This window comes from Aythya ferina (assembly GCF_964211825.1).
Source record: "Aythya ferina genome assembly, chromosome: 4".
Lineage (NCBI taxonomy): Eukaryota > Metazoa > Chordata > Aves > Anseriformes > Anatidae > Aythya > Aythya ferina.
Window position 1 is genome coordinate 29480669 of NC_140300.1, and position 24603 is coordinate 29505271.

The following is a 24603-nucleotide window of genomic DNA, read 5'->3' on the forward strand; positions in this document are numbered from 1 at the left end:
AATAGGCATGAAACAAGCTTCCTGAAGCATGTGAAAAGTGACATAAGACAGCACGTGGCATTTGAAAGGAGTGTTCTGCATCCTTGTGGTAATTTATTCTGGTCAATTTTAGCTCCGAGACAGGCCTGAATTCTGAAAAAGAAAAATATATCCATATACTGATTCATGTGTAATTTCTGATATGCACAGCCTTGTTTATTTAAACAGACTTACTCCTGTGAGAAAATACACTTAACTGATTGCAAAATGAAGTTTAAAGACACAAACTAATTTGTGGCTGAAATTTTTAGTTTTTTGACTTCATATGACTCACATGATTAAAGTTCAGATAATTTGTTCTTGGAGAACCTGGAAAGCTCTCTTTCTCTGCATCTGCTCATGATAATCTAACAACAACACAGATGATTTCCTGCTTTTAAGCCTTGAGTATTTAAATTTGAACTACATAGAAGGATATTGGTCCTGAGAGCAACACAATAAAATGCATTCAAAGATTTCAGTTTCCATTTGTCAACTTTAGACGCAGCAAATACTAATAAACACAATGCTGATGTGCAAGAACATAACAGATTTGATTCCAACTGTCAGTAAGCCAGAACTGCAGTGAAGAAAAAGGAGTGCAAAGAATGAGATGCCCCTCCTTTCTGAGGGGTTTGGGGATTGTCTTGCCCAGACCCAAATGCAAACAGGATGTCAGAGAGCACAGACTGCAGTTTCTAGGTTCCCTACCACAGCAGCATTCCTGTAAGTGACCAGAAATGGTAATACCCTCAGCCTTTTTGCTCATACAGAAAAGATATAAGTTGTGTTCACAGGTCTGAGCAGATTTTGAAGAATTTTGAACTTTTTGCCCCTTGCATTTACAGACAGGCATAACCACAAAACTTTCATCTGTAAAACACGTAAATGTGATATATTTAAATATAAATACACATGCTCTTCTACTGAGCTGCTTGAATATCCACAGCTTCAGGTATGATTGATTTTTAGCTTAATGTAATTTTTTCTTACAAAGAAGATGAGGTTTCCCATTCTCAATCACAAAAGGCTTGGATAAAATGAGAAAAATGAAAACCAGTCTCTCTTTTGCAAAATCCAGAAAATCTTTTGGGAAGCCTGTGCAATATTCACTATTTTTTCCTCACAGTTGGAAAAAGCAACATGCCAAGGAACCATAGCACTCTAGTATAACAGGCTTAATGCTGTCAAACCCACATGCCTCCTATGGTGATACACATGTAAATGTGATATTATGTGGTGTCAGCTATCATGTAGCAGACTGAAAACAGGATATGATTTTTATGGATACTAGCACTCAATGTACAAATAAATTATTGCATGTATGAATACAAAATGTGGAATTCCTAGTACTAAACTTAAAGTTCAAGGAATGCATCTAAAAACCTTCCAAGCATCTTATGTCCATTAACAGATAAATTTTTCCTCCCTCATTGTAAAATCAATTCTGTTTAGGACTAAGTGGATTGTTAAGCATTTCTAAAGTCTCCCCACCCACTCTCATTTCCATTACAATTTAATTCCCAAAGAAAAATATCTACCTTTAGTTTATCACATCTTATCAATATTTATAATAATTCTGTACAAGATGAAAAGCTTTTGAAACATGATACGATCTATACGTTTGTTATAAAATGTTCTATTCAGCCTGCTTGTCTGGAACGGGTTTAGTGACCAGTGTCCCCTTTCCATTGCATTTACAAGATTCAGACAGCAGATGGCATCATACAGCGAATTAAAAAAAAAAAAAAAAAAAAAAAAAAAAAAAAAAAAAAAAAGCTATAAAAATACAATTAGCAAAGTTACTGCTTAAAGTCGTATTTTTTTTCATTCTGTTTATAAACAACAACAAAAGACAGTTATTTGGTTATATACATAACCATACTGACACACTGCTAAAGACAGTATCAGCAACACTCCAGAAAGTTGGAAGACATGAGAAAAAAACACTATGTAAGCATAACTGCTATAACCAAGTTGCAAGAAGAGACAGAAATACAGATATGCATCTTGATGTCATGGAAAGCACTCAGAAGTCTTCATGCTTAGCAACATGCAAGATAAGTATTCAGATTTCTGATACTGTTTTGGGATCAAACTTGGAAACAAACATAGGCAGCCTAATACATATATTTCCTGAGTGGTACTGCAGTTACATAAAATGCTCAGTTCACTTTGGTCACTGAGGAATCAATATTGATGGACTGAGAGACTGTCCCTGACCAGCGCAGCACTGTCAGAGATGTCCTATCCGGAGTCAGTGTTTTTGGTTTAAATTCTAGCAGCTAACTCTCATTGCAAAGAGTGTTCACCTTTTAGGACTTGTAGTGCTTAGAAACCTTCACAGAGCAAAAAGCTCTACCATTTGTATTTTGTTTCTTTGTTCATTAGAGAAAAAATAAAATACGTTTGGAGTTAACATAGGAAGTTACACTCAGAATATGAATTCCTTCAGGGGCCGAGCTGGAGTCAAAGAAACATTTTTGAGGTTCACGTAACAAACATAGCATAAGGTTATCTAGTGCAAGAATGGCAAATGTAGATTCATGGTGATTTATTCTTTGGATAAAAACTTTATGGGATGAAAAAACAGACTGTTAGAATCCAAATGAAAATATGATCATTTTAAAATTCACTTTCAAAATTGTCTAACTCTGTCTTCTAAGACACTTTTTTAAACATTGAAATGAAAGCTGGCAGGCAATACTAACTAAATTAACATGGTCATATCCTGAAGTGCTTTCCCATCTTCTACTCATGAAAATTCTCAAGTTTTAAAGAAACAATATTTTGAATAATGTTGCACATTGAGTCTTTCTCTCTAATGCCTACAAGAATGCCTGAAGGAATAAATGAATAACACAAGGAACACCACAGTTAATAAGTACATATTAACAAAGGTATGATTCAGAGAGACGAAAATCTATCACCTTTCATGCGGCATAACCCACTCTGCATGATTTCACTAAAATATTCTGCATGTGGTTACACAACTCATAGTTCATCAAATTTAGTATAAAACATAATACAGTGGGAGACGTAAACGCTTCAAGCAGTGACTTCCCCGATAATTCTTCTTTAGGGATATTTAATTACGGAACTAAGGTTTCCTTATACTTACCATAAATTTTAGCTTAATTTTGAGCAGTAAAGCAGCAAGAAACATGAACTCTATTTTTCAATCTACAAAGCTATAAATTATTATTCGCAGAATGATTTGGCTTCCTCTAAACAGCTGTAGTTTTAAAAAATAATATGAATCAAAAGCATATGTGAAAGTCTATTATTTTATTACATATAAATGGACAGTTTGTGAAACTGTCATCTAAATAACAGAACCTCTTTCTCAATCCAGTAACAGGATTTGTGAAAGTGGATCTACGAGCTCATCCAGGGTTTCACTGAAATCAGTAGCTGCACCTGAATCCCATTCTAGTGCTTAGCCAGACTAGGTCATTTTGTACTTGCAGGCACAACTGTGCCTAAAATCACTTTGAGAAATGAATGCATTTTAAATGAGTCATTACAGCTAATCTGAAAAACAATCTTCTCATAGATACCAGCTTTTCTGGTGATAATAGATTTCTGGTTACTTTGCACAGCATGATTAAGGCTAGGTTGGACGTTGTTGAAGCAAGAAGGACAGCCAAGAAAAGCAGTAGGAAATAATCATGGCTGTTTTTTTTTTCCACCTGATCAGAGAATAGATAGGCTTTGCAGAGCAGATGTTCAAGGACGAAAATTTGACCACAACTTTTAGGCCTGAGTTGCTATTGTGCTTTAGCCAACTTTTCTTATTCCTTAATTAGTTAACTGCACACTGGAGAAGGCTATTGTAAGTTATCCTTTGTTATTAAAATATTCTGAAGGTTTGTCTTCACATATTGTTTTTATAATAATCAAGACAAATTTAAAACTTGGTCATTTCTGATCTTTACTGTTGATCAATGGTATAAGCGCCCAGATGTGTGGCATTAGTTTGCAGAAGGCAATGACATATAGGATATTTACATTCCTTGCTCTCCAAATCAAGACCAGACACTCCTATTCTTCAGTGTTTCTCATGACCACTGGGGCAAGAGCATGTTGATTTCATATTTTTTTTAAGCTGATTCAACTCCCATGTGACATATGCCTGCCAAGTGCACAGTTAATATTAAAAAAATCATTGTCTATTTTGGAGACTAGTGCATAAAAAACCCAGAACATAGGCATGTGCTAATTATAGATGCATGAACATTCTTCATTATGTAAACATAAGTAATATAAAGATGCCAGAAACATTTCTTATTACCTAGTCTTAAATGATTTGGGAAATGCACCTATTCAGTCACGTGCATCCATATTTCACAAGGACTACCCACTTATGCACCTTGCTGAATACGAATGTTTTAGTTGCTATATTATGGAGCAAACTCTATTGATCACATCATATTCTGTTACTCTGAAATAATATATTACTCATGAAATATAATACTGGCAGATTGTTAAACTCAGGGTGAAGATTATTCAAACATATACTCCTCAGAAGCCCCAAATACCATGTACCAAATACATCTGCATAGTAAAGGCTTTCATGCTGCATCCTGCAGAATCATAGAATCATAGAATCAACTTTGCATAGAAATACATTTCTATAATGCTCTGGGGAGAATCAGGTTCTTCTTTGTCATGTCTCTGTGCACATGTGTGTTCCTGCATGTTTATATGTTTGTCAGTGTGAATGTGTATACATTACACATAAGAATGGGTTTAACTATTCATAAGTGCATTTTTAAGAAATGTTAAAGAACTTGTGCATGCATATACACACACATTTTTCTTTAAAAAGAATATTTAGTATTAATTTGCAGAGAAAGTTTTAATTGGTACTGAATTTTAAAAAATGGTTTGCAACTGGAAAAGTTGTTTAAGATTTCATAAAATCTGCCCATGAAAATTTAAAATGTCCTGCTTTTTCATTAATCAACGAGTGAATAACTTTTACCAGAACTATCACACCAAATTCTGCTTTCAGGTATTCCAGCAGTGTGGCATTGTTAGAATATATATTTTGTAATTTTTTAAATCCATATAAAAATTAATAATCCTGAATGAATATAGTTGGTCTATACACAATTTTCCTATCTGAAAGATAAGGTCTTGTGAAGTTAATATGTTTTCCGAGTTATTCAGCAAGGACTAGATTTTAACCATTCCTGCCTTATTATTCCCACCCTCAACACACCCAGTCTGCACAAGATGCCTTGTTTTAATTGTACTTTCTGCTTTTCATGCAGTCAAGAGTTTGCTGTAGTTTGTTTAAAAATACCACATATCATTCCATAACATAACTAATTGCAGTTGCACTCTTGTTTACATATTATTAATAAACACAACAAAATAAGTTGTCCTTGGAGACTAAGCATCTGGAGTCCTTGAAGATCTGCAGTTGTTTGCAGCAAAAAGGAAGTAAAACCATTGAAACAATCCACTAGGATTAAAAAGTAGCTTGCTGAGTTTGCACTGCAGAATAATCCTATTCCTAGACCAGTTACTCTGACAAAAAAAGAAAAAAATAATAAAGGAAACTATAGCATCTTTCAGGATTTTCATGGGTGATTTCTACATGGAAATCACTGGCATCCCTGATGTCTGTTCTGGGCAGTGTTTCATGGCAATGCCATTCACCACACTTTTTTTAAAAAAACTCATTCTGTGTAGAGCCCTGTGCTAAACACGACCAGAAGAGTACGAGAATTTCTTTTCTACAGGTATGGTGTGGAGTCATAGTCCAGCACCAAGCATCAGGCTATCTAGCCATGTAGATGAACCAGATGAACAGCGGGGCTAGAGACGTACAAGGGTAAGGACTGAGGATGATTTTAAAAGATATCTGAGAGGACCTTGTTTTTCCCAGTTTGTAGGAGAGCTACGCTCAAGTAAGAATGACAGATTTTTTTGTACTTATCAAACCCACTGTGATAAAAATGAAAATATGGCCTTTGTCTGAAAACACTTAGTAAGAAAAGCCCACCCCCAAATCCCACTATAGAGTGTGGTAAATTGCAGCATGCAAAACTTCAGGAAAAAAAGTTGTTTGGAGGAAATTTGGATTCACTAACATTCATTAATATTCATTAACATATCAATGTTAATAAAAGCAGACTCTGGATTGTAGCTGTACAACCCACAAAATAGCAGAGATTTTTTTCTTTTTGAATATTCAAAATTTACTCTACAAAGTAAGAAAAAAAGGATCTCTTCAGAATCACATATATTAAACATACAGTAAAAAGTATATTGTAGAACATTATTTCCAAATGCATTCAGCCAGATATATCCAGCACAGTGAAAGTCAAAGAATAAATACTTATTAAAGGTGAATTAACACATACTGTCTAACTCCAAAGGAAGTGACCCACACCTCTGTAAAGCCAGGCGGTAAGAGTTCCCCAAATATTAACAGAGAAACCCAAATTTAAAAAGGGATGTTTAATACCTTAGAGAGTGTCTTCACTCTTCTCAGGATGTGGCAAAATGGGATATCACCTTCCAGCATAACGTATGTACTTATTTGAGAATTTGTGCTTCTTTGTATGCAGTGACAGAGTGCAGACCTCTCTATTTGCTATAGTTATGCACTGATGATAAATTACAAGTGAATTTATTTTTGTACAAGTGAACAATCCTAAATGTAAATGTTTATTAGAACTTTTGTTACTGCCTCAGTCAAAGGCATTAATTAAATTGCTATTATTGCAGTACAGTAAGTGACAGGTTTTCTCTATTTTACTTTTTATAAACTTGTTATAAACATATATATTTATGCTAACCACACTTTATATTTTAATATTTTATCCCAGATTTTCTGCTGGTCCAGTTACCAGCACTGGTAGAATTGAACAGATGGAGCAGTCATTATGCTAAGACTTCTCAGCCAAAGTTTGGAAAAGTTTAGATTTCTCTGCTTTTTGAGGGAGCGTAAAGAGCAAGTGCAAGTGGAAACAGAAAGTATGTCAGGAGTTTCTTCAACATTCAGGCTTTTCTGTGCACACTGATGGCTGAAGTGTTATGGATTCTTCAGTAGATGGACAGTGGCAGCAAAAGGTAGGATCATGCTCCTGATAGCTATGAATGGATATAGAAGGCTGAGAGCTTCATCGCCTCCAATCTGAAGAGAACACCATACAGCAGGTTGCTTGAGCAATCTGTTTCCCAAAAGTCAGTGGTGTAACACTGAACATGCATCAACTATGTACAGAAAGAGTATGCACAGCAGCCCCGTTGTCTGCTTACAAGAATTTCACTGCAAATGTGGAAATGACACCTGGAGGACCTGCATAATAAGGAATGCTTCCTTTTGAACTCATTGCTCAAGGCTGGCACCAGTCTTTACAAAAAGGCACTATAGCTTTTTTAACAGCTTGACAAAAGCTCTTTGCCATCTCTGAGCTCTCAGGCTTGTGTCTCAGGAAATGTATCACTGCTGTGTATACTGGCACCTGCAGGAAAGGGTCTGCATGCTCAGACGCTTCCCTTTGATGCCAAATGTGTGAAGCTGCTTGCCAAATTTGTCCTTAGAATGACATTCCCCCTTCAGTAGTGTAATACCTCTGCTTTCAGTACACAATGGTTTAGCCTTTCAAGATGACTAGGATGACCGGGTTTAGGCATCATAAATCAGGCTGTGGTTCAACTGTCTTTTTCACTGGCTGCATCCTCCAAGAGATTTAGGAACTGTTCCAAGTGACACCACTTCAGGAAACATTATCTTCCAAAGTAAAATGGAATAGCTCCATTAATCTATTTTCCCACATAAAAACTTAGCTTATAATCATCTCCCTACAATAGTGTTTCTAAATGTCAAACTTTGCCTAAGGATACTTTGCCACTCAAAAAGCACCTTGACACAAGTAGTATTACTCGTCTGTATTTTTCCATGTCACACACTTACTTCTGTACAATCAAAATAGTGATTAGTATAAAATAACTATTTCATTTCCAACCAAGTATCATGACTGATGTTAAAACACAATCTTTATACTCACCCCAGCCTTTGGTTTAGCTCCAGAACTGGCTGCTGAACAGGATGATGCTGGGTCAGGAGTCTGAATGTTAGGAGATAAGTTTGTTTGTGAGTGACTTACTGAAGCAACATCCACTCCACTCTCAGAACCAGATTCAACATCCTGATAAAAAAAAAAAAAAAAGTTGCAAGTCTTTTCAGTAAATATGAATATCAAACAAAAATCTACATCTTCTAAATAACAGAAATGTTTAAATAGGATCACTCAAACTCATATGCCTAATTCTCTATATTCCCCTTATTCTTCTCTGTAATTCCCCTTTTTCTTTTCCATCACCTACACATTCTCTTGCTTTCCTTTTCAATGTGGTGGTTTACATTAGCTGCTGTTATGAAATTATAAATCACCACTAACATCAAAGCTATAATTCCCCTAAATAGTAGAATGCAGGGTAAGAAAAATCAGTTCAGGGCTGGCGAAGTCTGACATTTTTCTCTGATGTTCAGCATTTCCTGTGTGCTCCCACCTTCTGTCTCTGGCAGCACTGCAAACTCTGTGAACATCTGTAAACCATTACACAGCTGAAATGACATCACCACGCAGCAGTTTATACAATTCAGAGGTACAGCTCCCTCGTTTTTTGGAATCAGCAAACATTTATCAGCCAAATGTTATTTCTGGTTGGAATGCCCTTACTTTTAATGACACTGGTTATATTCCTTATTTGAGAATAAAAAGAAGAAATATAGGACATTTTATTTTTGAGGAAGTAAAAATATAGCATGTGGTTGATTTACTGCATAGAGTGAGGGTAGGGGATTATATTGCTTGCAGATAAATTGTGACACATATCTGGCAAAGAGCTAGCTATGTGTAGGACCAGCCATATACTGTCAGGATTATTAGCTGAGGTGCAGCCTGTGAATACAGTGCATGCAGAAAAACCTGAACTATTAACTCCATCCAACTCTGCAGATAAAGCCTCAGTTTCCTAATACCACCTTCCTAGAATAGCTGAAATATGGGGTGGAGATATCTCAGAGGTTTTGTCCTGAACTGCCAATTAGACAGGTGCCTCTGCACCAAGTACCTAAGTGTGCTATTTTCTGGAAAGGGTGGAAAGGGTTATTAACTAGAAACAAGGCTGTGCTCTAGGTGGGACTATGGCTGTTGACCTGCCTATGACAAGGCAGGCTGTTCCTGCCAGTGCATCCTCTGCAACATGAAGCACCAGGAAATGTAGCAGAGCCACAGAAATGCCTCTGCAGAAGACAGTTTGGGAACAGCTGGTCTTAGAAGCTCCAGTTCAGTGGAGATGTACTGCCTTCGTGCAGAACCATGTTGCCTGTCCTAATACCCACAATTTTGTATCATATTCAAATGTGCATTAATGAGACCGAACACAATGCACAAGTGCTCTGAGGACCAGACCTTTTACTCTTCTGATTCATACTACTCAAAGGTTCAAAATTTCCTAAAAAATCTGTGTGTGTGTATATATATATATACACACACATATATATATACATATATATATACATGTATATATGTATACATGTATATATATATGTATATGTGTATATACGTATATATATATGTATATACACATATACATATATATACATGTATATATATATGTATACATATATATACATATACATACATACACACACACACACCATATATGCCATATTTGTTACAAGCTGTCCTTCTTCATGGGGACTGTTTTCCAGCATGGAAACAGGTACTGGCCCTGATTATACTGCAGGCTAACTCATATAGATTGCCCCAACTCCCTATATTGCTATAAGAAATTAGCTAAAATGCTGGCACTCATTGGTGAGATATGGAGAAAAGACATTACCATTGTATTATAGCCTTCCCCTCTCGTCAGTGCCCAAGCAGATACTGTAAATACACTGAAATCCAGAAGGAAAATGTTTAACTATTAAAAGTGTAATTATGTTGCATCCTATAAAATGATATATTATTTAATATTCAGCTGACCAAACCCACTGAAACGTAAATACATCTTTTCTCACCTACAGACCACTTACTAGACTACATAGCAATAATTAAGTCTGGTTTTAATTGGAAAAATCCCTCATAATTTAAAACAAAATACCACCAACAAAAACAAACAACCTGAATGTTAGCCGAGACATTTTGGGGCAGTATTTCTCAGGTTTCTTAAATTGAAAAACAGCTGCAACACATATGGGTAAAATTAACAGGAAGCTTGCATGAGAACACCTTGGGTCAGTCATTTCATGTTCTTCACAGTTACACATGTAAACATTTTTCAGAAAAAAGGAATACATCAATCACATTTGTGACCTGTGTAATCTCCCTTTTGAGTACTCTCAGCAAGGAATTCTCTCATTTAAATAAATCAAATAATTAAACAAATTAAACTAATTAAAGTGCATGACCAGAATCTTTTTTGAAATGACAGAGGATTTCATAAGTGTGTCTCTGCCAAAAATTTCCTGGACCTTCTCACTGGCGGAAAAGCAAGACCTGTAGCTATTGTTTTCTTTCAGATCTAATTTAATGTCAAATTACATGTATACATATGCTCTGAGACTGGTGTGATCCTGACTCGGTGATGACTCTGTGTTTACAGTAAGTGATAGTAAAAGAGCTAGATATTTTATGGATCTTGATGACCTCCTTTTCTTTCATCTGGGGAACCTCTGAAGTGCTCATTTACAAAAGGATGCCAAAAAGGAAATAATGGAGGCCACTACCACTGCCTTCAAAACATGTACAAACAAAAACACGAGACAAATTCTTTACAAACAGAGCTTTAGTTCTGAAACCAAGGGGCTGATAAATGTGAGGAATGAAATAATAAAGAAATAAAAAAAAAAAAAAAGAAAGTGAAGTAAAAAGAGATTTTACTTAGAACAATAAGAAAGATTAAGCTCACAGGTATATGCCTCCGTTTGTATGTTGGGGTGCTGGATGGAGAAGAGCCTGCACTGAGAGCATTTTCAATATCCTGATCCAGCTGGTCCAGTTTCATAATTAACAGCACCATTGAATCCAGTCGTGGTCGATCCCGATCTTCTGTTATTTCCTAAGGAACAAAACATACAATTGCTAAATCCCAAGTGATATTACTTGAAAAGAATAAAATGCCTATTACTTGAAAAGAATAAATAAACCTGTTTCTTAATTTGGCATGAAAATACTTTAAATAGTAATAAGAAAACTCTCTATTTTTTAGCCAGGGAAAAGAGTATCATCACAGGGAAAATTGTATCACCAATCCACTAAGAATTGATTTACTGCTGAAAAACATTTTATATTAACATTTAATATACATAACAGAAATTAAATATAAAAAATCGCCTCCTTGTTTGATACAAAGACATCATTGCCATTTCCTTAGTACACATACTCTATAAGGAGTTACAGATTCTAAACTTTCCTCCAACATTTCACCCCAAGTTAATTAAATTGTTTGTACAAATTCAAATTATAATGGTTAATATATGATTGAAATGGGAGAGAAGGAAGTTCAAAGAAATCATTGCCTGGCAGTGGATAACTGCAGCTATCCTTCTGGAGCACATCAGCATAACTATGCTTTGTAGTTTTTTGCTGAACTCTGTTGAATTTTCTTTTTTTTTTTTTTTTTGGGGGTTGGAAATTCTTGATACAGTCAAGATACATTACCTCTATAGAAAACACCGCATAGTAGATACTTTGACTGGGGAGAGGGATGAGGGATATTAAAATGACATCTTTGAATGTCTAGTTTACACAGTTTATTTTCCTGTGCTCCATTTGTAGCAAATGGAGACAAAAATGATCTTCAAAAGGGCAACTCAAAGCAAGGTCTTCAATTAGATGGAAAGCAAGGTCTTCAATTAGATGGAGTAAATAATGTTCTCAAGGAGTTCCTCCCTGTCTTTTTCTTTTACATAGAATGTTATCACAAAAGTTAGCCAGCTAGCCTGCCTCAAAATTCAGGAATATGAAAACCTCCACTGGTTCCTGTATGGATTTCCACAGTAGGAAATTAGAAAATGGGAAGTTCTATTAACTCACTTGAAATAATATTTTTACAAATCCTTCCTAAGAAAAGGAAACAAAGATGTTATAATTGCTTCATTGTGTCCCAGAAGTAGGGAATATAAATGCCTAAATTAGCCCATTCTTATAGTTACTAAACTATTTTCCCAATATACAGAGATTTCTCCATTTAGTTAGCTGTAATAAAACTGATAGCAGTTTTTTATAGACTGCTTCAAAGACTTTGCTAAACATGAATTAAATGTCTCCAGTTAGAATTAAAGGAACAGTATGGGTAAAACAGTTTTATAAAACATGGACTATATGTGAAGACAGAGTTGACCAAATGTTACTTAACCAAATCTTAGAAAAGCAGAAATACAAATCTCTCAGTCCATAGCAGAGTTATGTGTAATGGTCATAGCAAAGGCCAAACCCTAGAAGACTGCATTTCATTTTTCATTACAACATGATATTTTGGACTGGGTTGCTGAAAAAGCTTACGTGTTTGCAGGACATTCTGATGAACCCGAACTGAGTTTAGAATGATCCTGTGAGAACATTACCTCAAAATGACGTAGCAATCAGTGACTTGGTTTAAATTTCACTTTCTTTCAAAATGAAAACACAATGTCCCAAATGTTTCATTGAAACCCCATGCATCATCGTTTTAACTGATCTGAAATCGATGTTCAAAGTTTATAATAGTCAGAACAGTTACTTCATCTAATCCACACAGGTGCAGAATGCACAGCAGAGCCTGCTAACGAAACAGAGGGGATCCTCTGTGTTGTGGATTTATATTCCCCATGCTGGATGATATGGTAGCCAGTTTGCCTTTGTTGTAAAGCGTGCACAGCAAAGTCACAATCTAGAGAGAACCAGTTGCTGCTAATAAAACTAGCCTTCCACATGGCCCCCAACATAGAATCATTAAGGTTGGAAAAGACCTCCAAGATCATCTGGTCCAACTATCACCCTAGCACCCATGTCACTCACTAAACCACGTCCCTAAGCACCACGTCCAACCTTTCCTTGAACACTCCCAGGGATGGTGATTCAAAGTGAGTGGTGGTGAATGGATGTTTTTGTTTTGTTTTGCTTTGCTTTGTTTTTCCAGATTGCAGAAATAGTAGGTATTTTACATGAAGAAAAATAAAATGAAAAAACGCAAATGGAGTTTTCTCCAAGCAAATTGTTCAACTCTTCCTGCCAAACAAACTATAAGCTTGCTCTGCATGTAGCAGATTGAGAATGCTAGAAAAGAATCTGCTGAAATGAAGAGGTGGCAAAATATTGCTCAAAGTGATATTCAGGCTTGACACAACCGGCTGGCTTTGCAAGCAAGCACCTCTTTTGGAAACAATAATATTATCAGTATGGCATTCAGCTATTCTGCTCAGTAGTCCTAGCAATGGTTTGTGGTTTTGACTGCTGTTGATATCAACCTTGTCATGAGAAGTTTTAACATTTTAACTATAGCTTCTGTTTTCACATTTTACTGAATATCACAATTATCTCCTTCTGTTTGGCCATGTTGCTATTAAATTGTGTACATATAAGCCTAAAAAATTATACCAAAAATAACATATACAAATAAAAGTAGGATAATCTTGAGTTGGAGACTCAATACAACAGACTAAATAAATATTAGGAGATAAATTTATGTTTAGACATTTTTAGCCTTGATATTATTTAATAAATTTCCAAGAGCTTTATAGCCTATTTGTCTTTTCTGTATCTCCCTTGTGTGTATATTCTGAGATTTTATTACCAAAGTGTGATATGATCTAAAGCCAGCAAGACATTAGCAATTCATTTGTTTTCATTTGAAAACATAGTATTTCCTTTGCATCCAGTCTCTCACATATTCCTTCTGAGTTACTTTCCAAATTAGTATACAATCATATAAATGACATTTATAGAATTAAACAGAAATTCTACCTTTAGCATTATGAAATCAGAACTTAAGTATTAGAAGGTGCTTGTTTGAAAATGACCCTTACAACCTTAATTTCTGCCTTCAGGCATTTGTACTGGGCAGTTAAAGAATGTGTGATGAACGTACAGGGTAGGTTAAACTTGAAACTTGTCTGGAGATTTTATTTTCAACATCTGCACAAAATGAGGAATCTCTTTAGGTCACAAACTGGAAAAAGCAATAGTTCTTTCAATTTTTATCCTCCCTGCTGTGAAAAAGGAGTTAGTTGAATTTGAATGTATTCATATATTTAGAACATATTGTAGTCATTCCCAGAATGAAAGAAGCTAGAATTACTCCTAAATTAAGTATTTCATCCCCAGAGTTAAGTTCATATTAAAAGAAATCCAAACATTTTTACAAGGAAAACATTTCACAAGCCCTGTTACTAGCATCAGCATACAATGCTAATGCAATGAAAATATTTTGGGAAATGTGGCTACAGATGAGATTCAGCCTCTTTTTAGATGCTTTGCCATCTTGGAGTTTACATTGTCTTTGAAAAGAATAACGCTATTTTTTTCCCCCTAAGTACTCCTATGTCTTCAAATGTTTGTTTGTCTTTTGGCTACCAAGCTCCTTTGTGCTTATATTTGCAAACGGAGGTTGTTTAATAGGTGTCACTACAGCAATGACACTCTGCACTAACACCTGGCAATCTCTGCATATAAAGTTCTTTGTGCAAAATGTTATGTTTTTGATTTTGAATGTTTCATGGATAGACAGCAACTGACATAGAGTATTTCTAAATATAAAAAATACCTCTTTTTTTTTTTTTAATTTAAGATTGCAACTTTTATATGCATGTCATCAGTACAATATGATGATCGTAACCTACTCAGAAACAAAAGAGACAGCCAAGGTGTAATTTTAGTCCTTCTGCATTGCAGTGTTCAGGTCACAGGCTTCAAAAGCTACCTAAAAATGTTATCTTTCTCTAAATTTCACATTCATACTTTACAGTTCCATGTTGGAGTCCTATTCTTTGTTATATTAGGGGAGTGTTCTGAGTGGAAATTATTAAAACACAAAGAAAAAACTAAAGTAATCCATCCCTTTTTGACACAAGACACAAGTCCAAGACACCAGCAAAGATCACAGTAAGGTTACTATTGTAAATCATATTTTGAACAAATATTTAGAATAGACTGAAAATGGAACAAATAACATAAACATACACTGATGTACACATGCACAGGTGTGCTCATGCATGCAGATGTCAACACACATTCACACACATTTTGGGGAAGGTAACTTTTTTCTGATTCTTCTCATAAGAAATTTAAATAGCTGACTAAATATTTCCAAACATAATGTATTCTGTAGCACTGGTTTACAGTTCCCTCCATAACATGCACCTTTTAATTCCCATTAAACTTATAAATGAGTTATGTTTGCAGAAGTGAAGACTTCAGAGGCACTTGATTTCTGTATAATGTAGAAATTGTGACTTTCACAACAATATCCTTCTGGAAAAGAAAGTTAATAAATACAATAGCATCCAAAAGTCTACCTCTGAAAGACACATCCTTTTAATAAAATGCATGTTGTTTACAGTTCCAGACAAAAGTAAATGGCTCCTTCCTTCAGCAATAGTGCTGTACTCTCTAAGAAGAGAGGCAAAAGCACTGAAAAATTATATAGAACATAAAATCCAAATCTACCCAAGCTGGAAAATCCCAGGAACTCAAAGATTTCAGGACTAGAAGTGAGGTGAAGCTTCTCCACTTCCCCAGCCTTTCCCAAGATCTTTCAAACCTGTGTGCTCTTCACAGATAAGGTCTCCTGAATTTCACCTGATTTCCACTGCATAAACTTGCCATCTTTCATGTTCTAAACTAATTTAATCTAAAGAAAAGCCTAGTAACTTCCTTTCTACAGATATTTTTGCCTAAACACACACTCAGCCTGTAGGCTGTACTCTATATTGGTTGAGACAGATTTGAATGTAGTTCTCCATGTTTCATGTTGGCCAAATAAACCACCTTGCAGAGGTGTTATTTTAACAGTGAAATTGAGCAATTCACTATTGATGAAATGGAAAGTCACTCAAAAATCTTGTGACAGAATAATCCAAGGAATATTATTACTTGAACGTGTAAACCCATCAGAGACTGCATTCAGCAGTTATGCATGAAGTGGTTGCTCTTGAAATACAACTGCTCTGCATTGTACAACTAAGTCAAGCAGGGTCAGTCTCTAGCTAACGTCATATTACCATGGGTAGTTACTGGAATGGAAAACATAGACTACACAGGCTGTCATTACTGCATTAACATTATATGTATTCTCCTGCAATAGTAATGGAAAAGAATAATTGGTGGAGCTAATTCAGGTAATCAACAGAAGATAAATCAAACCCAAAATTAACAACCAGTTTTAAGTTTAACTAACAAATAATCTAAAGTATAAGATTTTAAAAATAGTGTTTACAAAAAACAAACAAACAAACAAAAATAGAGGATGAAATCCAGCCCTCTTTCTTTGCAGTTACACTTGCTTACAGTAGCTGGTCTGATGACATTGAACTCCCAGTAGTCATTCCTGATTTAGGATCATGTCAGCGTTATGACTATGAAAATTTGCCAAAATCAAATCTCATAAGGGTATAGAGCACAACATGAGCATTATCATATTCAATGATATTCAATGATATATATTCAATGGGTGAAAAAAATATAGTGAAAACAAAAAATCACTAATCATGCTCTTTCCAGTATAAACAATACTCAGTTACTTTCTGATTTCCTTCTTCTTCGTATTTTGTAAATTGGCACTATACGTATTCTGAGTCATCTTGGCTATGACTGACAAACTAAGCAAAAGACAAATTTTTACCTTTACTGCACCCCACTTCTGCTTGCTACAAGGGGAAAGACTTGTGCTTTGTGGAGAATATTATGACAGAAATCTGAGCACTTATTATCAGACTGGAAAAATGTTGCGATTATATAGAACCTTGCGAGTGATAGATGACAGATGATGCATTCTTGATATTGCAAAACACCTCTGTTTTGGTCATTCTGTGCAAAGTCAACAACAAAATACTTCAGTGAACATCTTACTGCTTTCATATAATGCTGTAAATTGAGCAGGGTCATACCACAAGGCAAAATAGTGACTTCATTTTAATTGTCAGAAATTAAACCAGAGTCACTGACATTATGAAATTTTGCTTGGATACATATCTGTAGTTCAAGTATGTTTTACAAACAAACAAACATGTTTGTGCATTCATATGTTACACACCTATTTTGTAGGTTGATAGGAGGAGAACTGTCTTGTTTTTGCAGTTAAATCAGAGGAAGAGTTTGTCCTTCAGGAAACCTGTTCTGGTCTTTGGGATATTATTTACACTTATTTTTCTTTGATTTATCAAACTAAATAGTTCAGGTAAATCAAGAATTGATGCCAATGATCATTAATATGGGTCTTCATATCTAGTGGAATCAAATGAATTAGGAATCAGATCTATGAGACTGTGCATGGTCCAAACTCTAAATTATATCAGCTACAAGGAACAGCATGTGAGAATATTTAAGTAAATTAATCACAAATCATTGTGAATCTCTTCAGGTTTATCTATTATGATTGTTTATATTGTTTTATAATGTTTTTAAAATGTTATACCAGAATTTTACCATTTGAAATGCAAAGACTTAATGAGGACTTACACCCATTTCTATAGTTTGTTCTTTTTCTCACAAACTATGTAACAAGATTAAATAGCAATTTTAAATATTTCAAGGAAAAAGTGTGTGTGCATGGGGGGGGGAGGGAGTAGGAGGTGGACAAACTGAACACCCTGCTTAATGCTGTGGGTGTAAGCACAATTTAAAAATAAAGAAAAGAAAAAAAAGGCCCACCGGTATTTAAAAAATGTTGATCACTTCCAAAAGAAAATAGCAAATTCTGACATCTCTTGATATTAAGTAGGTTTTTTAATTTGTTCCTCATAATGATGAACTGAATTCAAGTGAATATACCTAAACTGACTGTAAAATTTAATACAGGTGTTTATTAGAAGCAAAATACAGACTCAGCCAAAATAGGTCTTGACTACTATGTGCAATGAAACTTTCTTTTCATATAGAATACATTGACACTGTTTAGGTTGATACTGTTTTAGCTTTGATGGAACATCTTTGAAGCATAGATGGTGCCTAAACCTTGACATAAGAAATTACTTATGAACAGACAGTGAACCCAATACTTTCAGCTTTACACTGCACTGAAGACAGTTCAAAGAATACAGGGGAAGAGGTATGAATATAACACCAAGTTTGTCCTTCAATTTAACAATTACAATATTATGAAACCAGGTAATACTTATATGAAGTTTGTTAGTGACACTATACCACAATACCTGAAGATATTGCAATTATAGTACTGAGCAGTCTCCTGAAATTAATGTTATTCTTTCCACTAATTGCAATGGGCTTTGGATCAAGCTTAAGACAGAAATAAGTATTAAAAAACATAAAATCACATTACATTCTGAGTTTTTCCAGGTGAGAAATAGAAGCACCTTAGATGGTTATCATGCTAACCATGATAAGAGTTCCGAGAATATGGGTTGCACCATCAACTCAGTTTCTTAGATAAGTTATCTGTTCATTAATATGAATGCAATTTCAGTAAATGAAAAAAATATATATATTAAAAAGAACAAACAAATATAACACGACCCACTTGCTATTAATATCTTAATCGATCTCCCCCCCCCCCCCCCTTTTTGTGCGTGTGTGTGTGTGTGTAGGGAGATGAGTTTCTACTCAGTGTATGAAGTTCTGGTAACTTAAGAGCCTGCAGAATATTCACTATATTTGCATTTCTTTTGAGAAAAATGCTTATGCAAAACTAGAAGGCACTATGGAAAAACGTACTGTTATACAAAAACTATAACAAATTATCAGATGAAGGGAGCAGGTTTATCTATTTACTTAATCTTGTAAGTTTTGCCACATGAGGGCTTAGCTTGAAGAATTTCAAGTCATCATTCACATTTTTTGTAATTTTGGGGGTTAAAAATATAAATATTTAACTGTTTCTGCCTTTTATTTTAGTTTTATATTGCTCTTCTAGGGGGTCTATTTATATTTCTTTGTATGCACAGTCACATAAACACACACACATGCATACACTCTGATTTGCAAAGCAAAGAAACTTTGTACATTGATGATAGGTTTAAATTTGGCATTCTTTTCTAAATATAGAAACAAATATTACAAATATTTACCTGGAGAGACTATTAAAAAAACTAGATTGCACTAGCTCATCACCAAGATTTGCCTGAGAATTTGTATATCTTGAATGACAAAATGTAGGAACATTTTGTAATAACCTGCAGCTCACTGAAATGAGTCCAGTGCTTAGGCTTCTGAGAATCCAGTCATTTATTTAGATATCTAGATAGAGACAGAAGAATCTGTATTTATCATTCTCTTTTCTGTAATCTTGCTCAAGTTAGCAATTTACGTGGGAAATTCACTAGGTCTGTCCACCAAATACAAACAGTTTGTGATCCCTCTCGTATCTGGAGAAGGCCATTAAGAGAGAAAGGGAATCAAGGAAAACTAAGATAAGGTACATCCAGCAAAGAATACCATGCTCAGTATTCTGGGAGAGATCATGGAGACCTTTGTAAAGAAAGAACAAAGAAAAAAAGGAACTTCAGAGCTGAGGGTATGGAAAGACTGAGTTTGAGGAATCACTATTGACAGAAGAGCTAGAGTCTTGTACAGAAAGTTATACAATATCAACAGGTATGTATTGACCACAGTGGCTCTCAGTGAGTCCAGGCAACTCTATGTCTGAAAAGACAGCAGGATCAAGGCACAATAAGCGTGAAACCAAGTGCATGATTCCTATTTTAAACGAGTCACCAGTTAATCTGCTCTGCTACAGGATGGACTTAATTTATACAGTGAGGAAAGTATCACAGCATCACAAAAGAATCAAACTCCATAAACCACTCTTAACTTCTTCCAGGTGAGAAATAAAAGTGCCTTAGATGGTTAAAATGCTAACCCTATTAAAACAAGAAGTTTAAGGTTACAGGTTGAAAGGGGTGATGTGATGTGGGATGTTTTACATGTGCTGTGACAAGACCTACTTACAGTCTTTTTGCCCAGTCACCAAGATGGGCAAAAGTATATATAAGTTCGTTGCACTATTCTGCACCTCTTAGTTGTGTTATTCAGTAGCACTAAAGTGGAGCTCTGAAGATCAACAGAAATTAAAGAAAACAACAAAAAAATGCCAGAGTGGAGTTATTTTGTGCAAATGTAGAAGGGCAAACATCACAGAAGCTTTGCAATAAACAAAACTTTCCCTACACTGTTATTATGTTTTTGCACAGACCACCCTTATAAGCAAAGGGCACTGTCTGGAAATCTTTTTGAAATATTTTGGTGTTACTTCTGGTTTATTTCATCAGAAAAAATGCACTGACTGAAGATTTTGAAAGTCATGCAAGTGACCTGAAAGAACTGTTTAAAGATTTTCTTACACTTATTGCAGATATAGGGACAAGGGAACAAAGTTCCAGAAGCTGTATCAGTCATATTTTTCTATTGCAAGCATTTTGTGACAAACAGAGGGGGGAAGCTGAGAATTTAAACTCTTTTCTAGTAAGACTGAACTCACTTAGATACATTGAACTTCAAAACAGAACTGTTTCTTTCTGAGGCAATTTGTTCTCTGCAATAAAAACAGTGGAATAGATTCTCAGAATGCTACCTATGGTTGCCTGTGATTTGCATGACACAATTGATTTGGTTATCAGTCTATCAAGATAACATTTATAAAACTGAATGACCTTTTTACTGCAGGGCTTAACCAATGTGAAGTCCCATGATACCATTGTAACAATGAGAGTATTTACATTGCACATGCATCTCCAAAATTGTCTCTTCATACAATTAAGGACTATGTTCAAAAATGGGAAGAGTTGCGGTCAAACACTTCGAAAGCCGCCAAACTCAAAGATCTACTTGCTTGCCTCCCCATGCTGCTGCAAGACCAGTGCTTTTAAGTTACTCCATGTGTTCTGCTCGGCTTCTCTATATTTACTATATTTAGACTGATCCTAAGACTATACAAGTGCACTTGATTTTGACTCTAGCAATGAGATGGCTGTACTGCTCCATGGATTTCATACACTGCTCATTTCTTCCTTTCAAAGATTCTTTTCAGTATGAAGACAAACTCTAATGGATGTTTACTATTATATAGTAAATCCACTGTTAAACCTTACAGTAGTCAATAATTTAAAATACACTTTTGCCTTAACTTTTATCTTACATGATGTTAGTAACAATTTAGTATTTCAAGATTCATATATATCACTGTGATGAGGACAAACTTGTTTAGTAACTTTGTTCTGTTTATAGCTCTGCCCAAACTTGGTTGTATAAAATGGATATCTGAACCATGGTCTGATATAGGCCATAATTGCTTCAATTTTTCCAAAATTCAGTTTTACTATTAGTTACAGTTCCCTTGTCTTCTCTCCCTGGCCACCCCTCACCTCCCTTTTGCCAGCTCGAGTCTCCAGTAGAGAGCCAGCAGGGATCCAGCTGAACACAGTCCCTGAGAAAGGGGCATTGCTGAGCAAGATCAGTTCCCCAGCATGGAAGGATCTCTGTAACCATGCAAACATCAGTGCAGGCCAAAAAGGCGGGACAAAAAGCAGCACTGATTTTTTATTTCTTCCAACAGCTTGAATTTATGTTGGTGCTAAGTGACCACATAAGTGTAACCTTATTTTTAAGGAAGAAGTTACTCTGACTTTACAGGCATTGAAGAGTCTGAGGGTTTCTCCAATGTTTTTCTTCAGGACACTACCACAAAGAACTTAGGCGAATCTCAACATTTCTAGAATAGCTGGGGAGAGTTTGAAAGAGAGTACTGTCAAAAAAAAAAAAAAAAAAAAAAAAAAAAAAGAGCAGTCAGTTTCTGTACCCTGCCCCTCAATTCACACATGCATCCTTCTTTAGTTGCCAGTCTACATAGCTGATGAAATGCCAGAGATACCTTTTTTTTTTTTTGTCACAAGCCTGTAGGAGAATATGATAGCATGAGAAAATCTATTGCTAATATTTTATATTCAGTGAAAGGATTCTAAGTGCCTTGTTTTCTTGGAAAAGAACTTATTCTTTCCCATGTGAAAATTAGATTGTCCCACTGACAATTACTTTCTTATTAAATTACTTCTGCACAGTAAGAGTTGAACTAAGAGTAGTTTTGTGTCATAACCTGCAGCACATTTTTATTTATAAGAACCGTTTTTGGTGACTGAGTGGGTGTAGGTAAAAATCTTAGTCTCAAAGAATGATAAAATTTCTATTTCCAAATAAGACTGAAACAAATTTAGAGTTCAGGTCTGGGTTAATACTCAACAACCTTAAGTATTCAGATCTCACTTCAGCAAAGCCATTTCAACAAAAAGGTTCCAAAATCAGATTTTAATTTCATCCCTGTAAAGTTAACTACATGAAAGCCAAGTCATACGTAAATCAATCTCCCCAAACTGTGACTGAGAACAAATATGTGGGGAGTGGAAACTGTCAATCAAGGGAATATTTTTTTCTTTTCAGCCACATGAGGAGATCCTAGATAGCTCTGAAAGCCTTTATAGCGCATGCTCTCTCGTTAACTCTGAATTCTTAGAAAATTGTAATAAATAGCAATCAGAGGTTTTGAGAAATTACAGAATCAAAGGAAGCTGGATCATCCTTTATATGGCCCGCTCTGTATTTTACAGCTAAGATATTTCCTGTATCAAATAGCCAAGATGCTGCAGTCAAGTCAGCTTCTTTGAAATTCTACAGCAATTACAAGATTGCTTCTGCGGGGCTGATAATGTCCCATATTGGGTAAAAGGAACCAAAAAAAATTTGTTTACCTCAGACACCACTTAATATCATCTGCCTTCTGCATATTGTTGTCTGAAATTCAAAGCTAAGTGTCTGATCATGTGGTAAGTGGTTGACTGGAATTTTGTAAAAGTCTGTGGTTCAGACAAGTTATTCAGCTTTCCTTTATAATATATTCAGCTATTTCATGTATGCCTTTGAAATATGTTTACGCACACTGAAATTATTCTAGCTATAAAATGTTTCTTAATGGGACTAATCTGTGCACGGTGCATGGCATTGAGGGCTCGCTCAGACACATACACTAGCCTGTAAAGTAGCCCCTAGGGTGGGCTATCCATTCACATCAAAGGACACAGCCAATGTAACACACAAACAGAAGACAAAGTTACTTTGAAAGCCTCATTCTTCTGTAGCTACCTTTCTGAATTTATTTACCACTTGAAAGGTTTTTTTTCTTAGATTTTTCACTGTAATCCACTTCAGATACTCATTTTCCTTTAGCATTTCTATCCAAACTCCACACCTAAAGATGCTCCCCATGATGGGAGCAATTTCCTAAAAAAAGCAATTTCCCATAAACATTTAAATGAGTATACTTTGTTTACTTAGCTTTAAGCATTCGTTGCTTTTTCAACAGCAAGTTCAGCTTCCCAAGTCTACTGATCATTTTTATCTGAAACCATCAACAAAATGGATTCCAACTGCATTACTATACAATAGCAAACATCACACATTTATATACACTATTAATGAGCTAACAATAGAAAGTCATAAATCTATTAAAAATACAACTCGAAGAGATCTTGAAATGCAATGTCATCTGTCTCCCTCTCAATGACAGCTCTGTCATATTTGACAGATGGTCCTTCAGCTCCTCTTACAAATCACCACAAAGGCCCCAAGCAAAGGAGGTTTTATTCCAGTGCTACCCTCCTCAGCACTAAAAAAACAGTTCTAAAGTGAAATCACAATCTTTCTTTAGCTTGAACTCATTAATTCTTATTTTTGCCAATTATCACTCTTTGTGACAGACTTTTTTTTTTCCTTCCCCTTGTATGATAGTCCCCCTAGTCTCTCATTTAGGCCAAATCTTTCTCCACTACTCTGCAATGACAGGAACTGCTTTTTTTCCCATCTATGGCCACTCTCACATCTCTCTTTAGCTTCTCCTAGACTCTCCTGCTGATAAGCAACTTGCAAAACCCTTTACCTTCTACATAGGCTTCACCCGTAGTAAAAGTTCATCACTAGCAAGAGAAAGGCCCAGTATGCTGAAGGGCCCGGTATTCTCAGGGCATCATTCTGTTGTGAAGCAACTAAAAGTCATTTGGAAGCCATTTCACCTCCCAGCATTTGTGAGGCAAAACCTACTGGCAGCACACTGAAACCTCCAGGCAGTAAACAGTCATCAATTACCATGGTTAACAAGAGGCAGGTGATATGAATGCTTGTCAGAAAGATGGATAATTTTGTGGGCTGTGGGATTAGCAGGCAGCAATTGCTCCCCAGCCCTCTGCCTTCTGCTCCCTGCCCTCTGTGGCCACAAGATGGCGTAGGCCTAAGCCTCAGCGCTCAGCGCAAGGCCTCAGGGCACCCTCACCGCAGCCCTCATAACTGATGAGGATGGAGCCATCACTTTCCCAAAGGTGCACGGGGCTATGACACAAGTGCAAAGGTACAAATGTAGAAA

General features: G+C 35.7%; 1 protein-coding gene across 4 annotated transcripts in view; it reads right to left on the reverse strand.

Moving 5' to 3' along the window:
- The window catches only part of DLC1 (DLC1 Rho GTPase activating protein), a 278334-nt gene that overhangs the window by 160099 nt on the left and 93632 nt on the right, over window positions 1-24603 (reverse strand). For 3 of the 4 annotated variants that reach the window (XM_084519050.1, XM_084519049.1, XM_084519048.1), the window contains exons 3-4: window positions 10960-11109; window positions 8049-8189 (exon numbers count right to left, since the gene is read on the reverse strand). In XM_084519050.1, the coding sequence (XP_084375176.1) occupies window positions 8049-8189; window positions 10960-11109 (291 nt within the window). Of the gene's footprint in view, window positions 1-8048; window positions 8190-10959; window positions 11110-24123; window positions 24286-24603 lie in introns of those variants that run through there. The other variant, XM_084519051.1, reaches the window with a different exon arrangement.